At 52.9% G+C, this 10,268-nt stretch overlaps 1 protein-coding gene across 1 annotated transcript in view; it reads right to left on the bottom strand.

Annotated features, from left to right (window-relative positions):
* Positions 1-3,789: 3,789 nt before the first annotated feature.
* The window catches only part of Rnf187 (ring finger protein 187), a 7,750-nt gene continuing 1,271 nt past the window's right edge, over positions 3,790-10,268 (bottom strand). The window contains 4 exon segments of the mRNA XM_048801250.1: positions 3,790-4,896; positions 5,538-5,759; positions 8,821-8,913; positions 10,242-10,265. Coding sequence (XP_048657207.1) covers positions 4,894-4,896; positions 5,538-5,759; positions 8,821-8,913; positions 10,242-10,265 — 342 coding nt within the window. The 3' untranslated portion in view covers positions 3,790-4,893.

The raw sequence follows: 10,268 nt of genomic DNA, 5'->3' as shown, positions 1-10,268 counted from the left end.
ACACTCCCAAGTTTTATGAGGTATGTCAAGCCTCAGTTTGGCCACATCTCTTTAGGGTTACAGGTGGGTGCTGACTCTACCAGTCGCAATCCTTTGGGTGGGAGACCTGGGCCTAGGTAAGAGGTTCTAAGGGCCAGGGGCTTGAGAGGGTGCAACGGGGGAGGCCAGGCTGCTCTGGTGACTGCAAAAGGACAGCACCCTGCAGCCCACCCAGTCTAATGACCAAGGACTCCAAAGCCTAGTACAAAGAGTATCAACCTTATAATTAAGAAAAGAAAGAAATCTTGGAAAGTACCCAGAAGTTGCTTATGCACAGGGAAACATACTGGTCCTAGTCACAAGACAAATTCAGTGGCAGATCCGCATAGAATTGAACTCTTAACAAGACATGCTGTTCTGCAAACAGGAGCCATGAGGCATGTGTCTATTACTAACATGTTACGCTTCCTGACAGTGTTTTTAAAACTTGTCTACTCTTGTTTGTACCAGCAAGGGTCCTATAAAAAGTACTTCAGCATCCTCCTTTGTCCGTTGAGTTTAATTCTGACTGGCTGACTTAATCTCTTAGGCTGTGTCAGTGGCAGCATTTTTAGTTGACATTTCTTCATTTACAAATGGAATACTTATAAATTCAATACTTATTTGCCAAATAGAAGTGTCTTAATAGCACATCCCTCTTAATGAATGAAAATTTAATTATAAACTCAAAGTCCAAAAGATTATCTTTCCAGAGGCAGGGGAAGACTTCAGGGTCTTCAGTCTCCAAACTGAGTGAAAGTCTCTGAGGGAATCAGCCCCTTTACACAGGACACAGGTGCAAGGGGCACCTCCCCCTGCCCACCCCACAATTCATGGGAGCCTCACTTTCACGGTGATAGCAGCTGTCCTCTGCTTATCATGTGCCTCCCCCCCACCACCTTCCCTTGAGAAAATGCTGGGCAGAGGCTAGGGCTGGTCTTTAGGCTGACTTGCTGTCAGGGCAGGGGCAGCTGACCCATCCTGGAGGCCTGACAGAGATCTTCAGAGCTCACACACAGCCTCCAGTCTTCTGAGATGAGAAGGATGTGCTCAAGAGCACAGCCTCTTGAGAAGTTCCCAAGGGAAGCTGAGAGCAGTCCATCTGAAATCTGAATGAGGGGCACTGCCAGAAACCCACATGGGTCTTGAATGCTGAACTGGTTTCCTTGCAATGGAGTATTCCAAGTATAGTTGGTCCTCCACCTGTGGGCTCCACATTTGTGTTCAACTAAACACAGATCAAAAACACTCAGGGTGGGAGGGAGTGTACTTAGCAAACATTTTTTTTCTTGTGAGTGTGCCCTTTATAGTACAGTAGAATATTTACACAGCACTTACATTGCATTAAATATTCTGTTATCTAGAGATGATTTAAGGCACACAGGAGGATGTGTGGGATTGATAAACAAAAAGGACTTGAGTACTACCAGTGTCCACAGGTCCTGAAACCCATCCCTGTGGATACAAAAGAAATGTCATGATACAAAAGAACTGTCATATGGCCCAAAACTTTCCCAATATGTATATGATTATAATACTCCAAAAACGTCTATGGTTCTTCTCACCAATTTTGTTCCCAAGATGTGAAAGGGTGCTAGTTACAGAAACCCAAAAAGAAAGGCAGGAACTGGAGCCTGGTGTCCTCCCACACAAAGCAATGAGCATGGACATCCCTGCCCCTCCCCACCCCTTCTCGTATTGATATTCCCATCATCCCCCTCATGACCCCATCCCATTCCCCTATTCCTGTCCCATAGGCAACCAGTCCTCTGGGCTCCACTGTTTCATGTCTGAAGTGTTCTTTTAAGCCATGGGTAGCTGTTATGAGTGCATGTTTTAAGTCTGGTCCCATTTTCATGCTTTCTGCGGTATCCAGCCCCTACCCATGTGGCACACATCTGGCTTATTATTCCCAGGCTGCAGTATCCCTGTGTCCCCATCCCCACTGCACCCTCCACCCCTCCAGCAAAGGGCACTGGATGTCCACCATGCCTGGCCCAAACCAGTACAGGGACACCAAACATGTAAACCTTTGTGGGTGTGTGGCAGTGGATGCCTGTGGAATGTAACACCCAGTGGGGTGGGGACTGCTGGTCCTCAGGTCGCTGTACCCTTCATCTGAGGGATGCTGCCAGACACTGGGAGTGACATGCCCTCTGCACCAGCAGCAAAAGCTGGAGGCTGGAGCTGGGCAGCCACTTCCTCATCTCCACCAGCCCCCAGGGAGGAACCATTGTGGGTGCACAATTTGTTACTCAAAAACCGACAGGAGTTGAAGCATCCCTCTCCCTGGGAACCTGAGCTTTTGGGGCTTTGTGTATGGACCGTGATGCCACAAAACTTATGCCAAAATCTTCTCCACCCCATGATGGTATTAGGAGGTAAGGCCTTTGGGGGGTGAAGTTATGAGACTGGAACCTCTGATGGGACCAGGGTTCTCACCAGATCAGAGGGAACTCAGGGAGCCCCTGCCACCCTGCCACAGGAGGACACAGTGAGAAGGGACAATTGTGCACTACAAGTAGCCCTCACCAGGTGGGAGTCTGGTCTAAAGACAAGGGAAGGAGGCCCATTCCCCACTGGTGCAGTTGAGGACAAGGCTATAAGCACAGGGAGGCTGCAGGCAGGGGCCCACTCCCCCACAGTGAAAAGGCCAAGGGCCAGATCTAGTGAGGCCTGGTGACAAGAGGGCTAGAAGGTGTGGATAGGGCCAGGGCTTCACTGGGCACAGGCACTGATGTGAACAGGACAGAAGGGAGCCTTCTTCTGAGCAGGAGATGGAGTAGAGTGGAGGTGTTCTTGTGCCAGCCACACTGTGCATTCCTCTCCTGGAGCCAGATATGGATGTCTCTCAGTGCTCAGGTTTATGTGGAGAGGCCTCAGGCCTGGCTGGCAGCAGGCAGCTGGGATGCAGGCTGGAGGCCTTCCCATTAAGCACTGCTTTTTCCAAGATCCAGTTGGCCTTGCTGGAGACGGAGGCCTGAGGATAGGGCCCTGGGAACTCCCTAGTGCTGATCACACATCTTAGGGGTCAGTCAGGGATGTTCATTAGGCTCTTTACCAAGGTCAAATGGTTTTTCTGGGCCAATATTTAGAATCAGGGTGAACCAGTCACTCTTTCCATGACACAAAAAGGCAGTGTGTTCCAGTCTGTTCAGAATTCCTTACATCTGCCACTTGTGAGGGAGGAGAGAGTTTCCACCCCACAGCTGACTTAAGAATTCTGACTTCCACATCCACCCCCCACACCATCAGACTACAGAGACCTCAAGGGGGAAGGCTGCTTTCCCATCACCTCCCACCCCTCATCCCATTCTTCTGACACCCATGAAGCTGTGGCTCCCCTCTGGGCTACAGGGAACCCCACCCTGGATACACAGCCACCCTCGCTATCTGAAGGGTTCCTCACCCCACCATCCCTAGGTGATGTCTGGTCATTGGCCTGCCTATAGCAAGAATCCTGTTAGCTGGGTCCAGCTAGAGCCACTCACCTGTGTCTGTTCCTAGTCACCTTCCAGCCCAGGACACTCCACCTTGGCCATCAGCTTCTACTCACACTCACTGTGCTTGGAGTGGAGCCCCAACTGTCCTCCCCACCAGAAGACCCTGCTGCAGTAAGCCAGTCAGCAATCTCGATGGTGCTGAGTAAAGTCTGCCCTATGTTAACCAGTATCAACGAGTAACTTTTCTCCCCCAGTGGAGACTGGTCAGGGGCAAGAGAAGAGGTCACCCGGACACACAGACCAGAGGAGGAACACATAGCAAACAGGCTGGAGCAAACCCACTTTATTCGGCACCCAGAATCTGGCCCACACAGGTAGGCCGGACTGTTAGCCCACCTGAGGCCAGGGACTTCCTCCCCAAACGGGCCCCACTCACAGCGACCCAGCTACCGACTCGTGCACTGGGGCAAACCTAGCCGCTCTGCATCTGCACACCCTGACCTCCTGTTCTTGCTCACTTGGTCTGGGTTTTGTCACGTGGACTAATCTACACACAATGCTACGGGCAACCATGCTACTGCTACACCACATGTTCTGTCACGAGTTTTGTGAAATCCACCTATCAGAGGAGACAGGAAGCAAGAAGCCAAAGATGAGCAAGGTGGAACATGGGGTGGGCTTGAGGGCTGGCAGAGCCCCCTGTACCCTGGGGAGAATGGGCCTTCCAGGGGTGAGGGGCCAGGAAGGTTCAGGTGTCTGTCAGCACCAAGGGCCACAAGCCAGGAAGGAAGGGGACAGGAAGGGGAAGTGGAGGGCAGAGCTGCCAGGACCCCAAGGGAGGAAGGGCAATCTAGGAAGGGTGGAGAATACTCCACTTACTTTCTCTTCCCCAAGAGCTGTGTCCCTGGTGCTAACCCCTCAATGTGACCTTCCTGGTGTGTCCTAGGGCCCTGCCAAGGCGTCCAGCCCCCTGGAAGGGAAGGAGGTTCAGAGCAGCCTGCCCTGGGCATGGTGCAGTGCTTGGTGCCCTTGATGCCAGATGCCCACACACCAGGCCCCAAGCCGTAGCCAGCTGGAGAACAGGACCATGGAACCACCAGGCCAGGGCTGGGACACACTGGGGAGTGTGTCCCAAGGCTGGCCTCTGATAAGAACTGGCACATCCCTGAACATACTCACGCCCTGGGGAAAATTGAAATGACACTTTGTTGAGACTTGGAACTAGATGCACACCAAAGGTATGGGCACCTACAATGCTTCACCCCACGCCCAAGCACTGTCGGTGCCAGTGGAGCTGAGGATCCATCCAGGATGGAAGGTGATGCCAGGAAGAGGAACCGAGGGGTGGGGCAGGTGGGGCTGCTGCAGGCCAGCTGTGGAAGGTAGAGCCTTCTGCTCTCACTCTGGGGACCCACCTGCTGGGCCAGTACCATCACTGCAGGGGAGGGGAGAAGGGAAGAGAGTCAGAGGAAGAGACAGGGAGACAGGAAGGAGATAGACATGCACAGAAAGACATAGAGAGACAGTGAGACACAGAGAGACAGACAGCTATTGTCCTGGGCACAACCCACCCAGAATCTTGTGACTGGGCCCCCCCTACACCAAGCCCCAACCCTGTCTCCCCAAGGCCACAGCCCTTCACCAGGTCACTGCAGCAGCTGGGCTGAGCAGGCTGAGCTCTGCTAGAGGAAAACCAAGAGTTAAGTTAAGAGCAGTTAAGAGCTTCAGGTTCCGGCACAGTAGGCCCAAGTGCAGAGGCCCAGAGGGAGTACTGGGGGTCTCAGGCTCAGTTCAGGCCTCAGGGCTAACACCAAGGGGTGTCACAGAGCCCCAGCGTGGGGCCAGCCTCTGATGTTTCCATATCGGTGATACAAACAACCCACCCTCGAAGGCTAGGGATGATGCACTGTGCGCTCCCCAGTGTCAAACTCCCTCACGCCATTGTCCTTGACCACCTCTTCATTCTTGAGGTCCAGCCCAGGAGGCCACAGCCTGGCCAGCCAGGTTATGGCTCTGGGCTTCTCTGAGCCCCCCAAGGGACCTGGGCCTCCTGCTACCCAGCCCCACTGCACATACCTGCAGCAGCATGCTGAGCCCCAGGTTGCGGTGCTTCTTCTCCAGTTCTGACACCGCCTGCAGCAAGGACTGGAACCGCTCGGCTGGGTCAGCCTGCTCATCCTCTGGGACACCCTCATCCTTCCCAGCCTCCTGCAGAAAGTGCTGCTCCTCCTCAGCAAAGAAGGCCCGCAGCTTCTTGTAGTCAGTCAGGGCCTTCTTTCTGCGGTCCATGACATGCCCCTGCAGGGTGGGCAGGTGGCAGAAGGGACCCATCTTCCATGGCCCCCATGAGAAAGTTGTCCCACCCTCCCCAATGCCAGGAGAAATCTGTGCCCTCTAAAAGGAGCTGAGAATACGACACCCCAAGATGGGCTATCCAGACATGGCGAATCAAAGGCCCAGGTGTGACAGACTGTCTGACCTCCACACTCTCAAAGCAGATGAGAATCCACGGCAAAGGTGCCCTCTGCCAGGATCTGGGCACCTCCCCCAACATTCCGCATGGGAAGGTGGAGGTGGTGGGCCTCAGGAGCCCGCTAGGCCACTTAGGGCCCTGGCCAGGCAGGCACCAGTGCTGGTCTCACAGAACTTCAGTGGTTCTTGCAAGAGCAAGCTGTCAGGAGGCAAGACTGACTGAGCTTTCCCAAGAGGATGCTACCCACCACCTCACCAGATTTCAAACAGGGGGTTGCTCAATCTGGGTGTCCAGCCCCCAGAAAGGTGAGCTAAGTAAGCTTCTTATCTTTAAAAAGTACTTGGGCTTGAGTATTTTCTTAAAACAAAAAAAGCAGCACACCCTCCCTTTATCAAAGTACTGATGTTCTTATCTTTGAGGATGAAGCCGAGGCTGAGAGGATTCTGTACAGACCTTGTCAAATAACTCATCCCCCTGCCTGCCGACCAATCGGCTGCTTCACAGCCTGCTGTTCTTTATCCATTTTGGTACAGGGATGTTGCGACTCTGCTTCTTGAGATCTTCACTTCCTCCCAACAGCTTCAATGACACATAAAACTCATGCCAATGAATGTGCACGCTCTTCTGTTATCTATGTTATATCATCTCAACTCTCAAGCCCAGCCTGGGACCCTAGGAAAGCAGGGAATTTTCTCCCTCAATGTCCGTTGGGGACTGGTTCCAAGATGCCCCTCAGGACACAAACTCGTGGGTCTCAAGGGTCTTTTATGAAATGGCATTGTATTTGCATATGACTGACGCTCATCCTCAGACATACTTTATAATACCTAATACAGCCTAAACACTGTGAAGTAGTTTTTCAGCTGTATTGTTCAGGAATAACGACTAGAGACCATCTGCATGCTGGGTACAGATGAACTTTTGATCTGAGCTGGGCAGCATGCAGGTTTCCAGGGGCCCAGCACTGGGCTACATCTGAAGATGAACCGATCCCAGAGCCAAGGAGCCCATGACCTGTGGGCATGTGACCCTCAATGGCCTCAGGACATACACCCACCTTCCTGGTGAGTTTCCCTGCTGCACCTCGCCTGGCACCAGGGGTGAAAGCCATGGGCCACCCTTCAGCCAGTACCTCACCTAGAAACAGGAGCAAAGAAGCTACACTGACTTTACTCAGCCTCACCCACGTCTCCAACCTGGCTCTGGACTCCCACCCTGGCCACCTGTGGTTGAAAGGGGCAAATGCTTCTATGGCTGAGAGAATACAAATGCCAGCAGGACCCTGCTGGCCGGCCAGCATGGTGAGCCACAAAGTCCTTCCTTTGAATTCAGGATTCTCTCAATGCCTCCACCACCCTCTCCTAAGTCAAGTCAGATGAAAGTTCCAGGCTGCTGAAACTTGTGGGTCAAACAAGTCCTCTGGGACGGCAGGGTCACCGAGAAGCTGGTGCTCCCAAGGACCAGACAGCATCACAGCACTCTGCAGTTTGCACTGCTTAGAACACAAAGTGCAGACTGACCCCAGACAGTGGTGTGCACTGCCAGAGGTCCAGCAGGCATCATATGCTCCATCTGTCACCTCTCTGCCCACTGTCCAAGGGAGCTGAGTCAGGCTCAGAAGACGATTACCCCACAGTGCAAGCCTGGAAGCAAAGCCACTCTCTGACCTCCTCTCTCACACCTGTCTTCCCAAAGGCAGGGCACAGAAATAGAATTTCTTTTCCTCAATGCAGATCCTAGAAACTAGAACCCATCTTCCCCAAGGCAAGCCATAAAGCCTAAAAATAGTACCCTACTCTTCAGGTTTTTCTGTCTTGGCACTGGTCATAGAGAAATCCTCTGATCTGCCCAGCTCAAAGTAGTTCCTAAGACCCATTTCAGAAGGTCCTTCCCATACTTGGGAGGATGGACACTGCACAAACAGGCCTGCAGGGCTCCCCAGCCTATCACTACTAGCCTACTAATACTACCTGCACATCCTTTCTGTCTAGACCTATTTCTGCATTGCTGCCCCTGCTACATCACACTTGAGCATAAAAATGGGAAGTTCACCCTGGATCTCTTGAGTCTTCAAGCTCAAGGGTACCACATCAGGTGAAGCCAAGATGAAATTAACATGCCATGCTATCTGCCTGCCAGCCTGTCTTTTGATGTGAGAGTATTGGCCACAGCTCTCTATGGTAAACAGGAAGGGATCACCCCTTTATCTCCACCTCGTACTCTGTGCAGGGAGCAAGGGCTGAGCTGACCCAGAGCAGTGAACACTACCCCTGGACAGGACAGGTGGCCTCTGCCTCAAGGGGCTGGTCATGTCCGAGAGCTTCAGAACCTCTGCAGTCTTCAGAAGTGCTTTGTTTCTACATGATTAAAAAAGTTGTGAAACCTAGAGAAAATGGTCATAGATTTTAATACATATGAAGAAAAGCCACCTAAGAGAGGTCAAGTTAATGTGTAGTTCTGCTGGCAACTGACTGAAAAGAACTATAGTGCTCGGTCACCTTGGGGGACAACAAGGTAAGGCCCCAGAGAGCAGAGGCAAGTGCTATGGACTGAATGGTGCATTCCCCAAATTCCATGACCTTGGTCTTCTACCCTCTAGAACTGCAGCAACAAATGTCTGATTTCCAGGCCCCCCAGTTTTTAGTATCTTGTTCTAGCAGCCAGAACACTTACCAAATCACTACACATAAAATGTGGGGGAAAAGTGAATCCCTGTTTGCTTTGGCTAGACTTCACTTGGGAAACATCCTCAAGCATCTAGAAAGCCACCCTGGAGTTCCTACAGTCCACTCAAAGGTTCAGCCAACCAGGCCCAGCAGCTGCCTAGCCTATTCCTGGCACCCAAGTCCACCAAGATCCCAAGCCCACCACCTGCTCCCCACTTGCCTTCCACACAGCAGCCGCCGACTCTGCCTGGCCATGCAGATCCCGGGCATCATTCAAGTCCTTTCTCATGATTTCCACGGACCCCTTGTTCTCCTAGGAGAGAGAAGCTGGTAACTTGGGGATGGGTGGGGCACCAGCTCAGTGCAGGGACCCTCACACCTGCCAATTCCAGAAAGTCTCACTGTCCCAGAATTAATCCCCAAGAACATGGTCTCCAGCAAAAAAAAGAAAAGGGCTGCAGGCGCTAATGAGCAACAGATGCCCTGGCACTTCACCCTCTCAGAAGGAACTGGAACCAGCCAAGGCAGCTCTGGAGGTCATCTTTGAAACCCCACGTTCTTGAACAGGCCCCCCAAGCTGAACTGTGTCCATACCAACAGGCTGCCTGGCCTCTTCTGTGCTCTGCTTGGCCCTTGCTGGGGTCAGTCTGGCCAGGAAGGGGAAGCCAATGGTAAAACTGTCCAGCCACACCACAGGACAGGCCACCTACTCCACACTGGGATTGGAAGGCAGCCATCTGCCCTCATCTCCCACTGTGAATGGGCAGTGACCCTCACATCCCATGCTTGAGGTGTATAGTCCCCAAAGGGGCTGTTAGCAACACTCAGGCTATTATGCAAACACACAAAGCTGACCTGTCTCTTCTCTGCTCAGCAGGAACCAAGCAGAATTGTCTTGGTCCCCAGGGACTTGGCTATCTATTCTCTCAAAAATAGCTCCAGGGCCTCAGGACCCAGCTATGGACAGATTCTGGAGGTGGGTTCTGCTCAATCAAAGGGCCACGAGAGCAAGTGGAGAAGGTTCCAGAACCAGGTTGATAGTAGGACCCTCAAAGGTCTGCAGGATGCACAATGAAAGAAAGACCTAGTCCCCAAGACAGAAATTTTGGGCTCCATCAGCAAGGGGGTTGGATCTAGTGCACTGATGTCCCAAGGCAGTGCAATGAGGGGAGGGGTCATCCACTGGGGTGAGATGAGGCCTCTCAGAGCAGGGCCAGCGGTGGGAGTAAGGAGAGGATGCAGAGGATGGGGAAAAGGTCCTGGCCTACAGGTGGAGAATAGGGAGATGAGGCGCTGCGCTTCAAGGACCGGGGTTGGGGAGGGAAAATGGCCATCCTCCAAGGTCGTGGATGGAGGGACAGGGAAGGGTCCAGTAATGCCAGTAAAGATTGGGGGAGGGACAGGGCTTCTCACGGACCCAGGAGGGGCACGGAGCTCTGCTGAAACCATGGGGTAGTAAAGAAGGCACAGGGCACTGCAGGGCCCCCTGGGGTGAGCACAGCGCTGGGCACGTGGGGAGCTGAGCACCGCAAGGAGCGGCAAGCCTGGAGGAGACTCTACAGTGACCCCAGAAAAAGAAAATCAGAGCACCGCGGGGACCCCAGAATGGGCAAGACACAAGGTCCCTCAACCCCGGTGCACCTTGCCGCGCAGCGCCTTCCCTGTCTC

The sequence above is a fragment of the Marmota marmota genome, unplaced genomic scaffold (assembly GCF_001458135.2).
Source record: "Marmota marmota marmota unplaced genomic scaffold, marMar, whole genome shotgun sequence".
In the NCBI taxonomy this organism is placed as follows: domain Eukaryota; kingdom Metazoa; phylum Chordata; class Mammalia; order Rodentia; family Sciuridae; genus Marmota; species Marmota marmota.
This window is presented reverse-complemented; position numbering and strand designations above follow the sequence as displayed.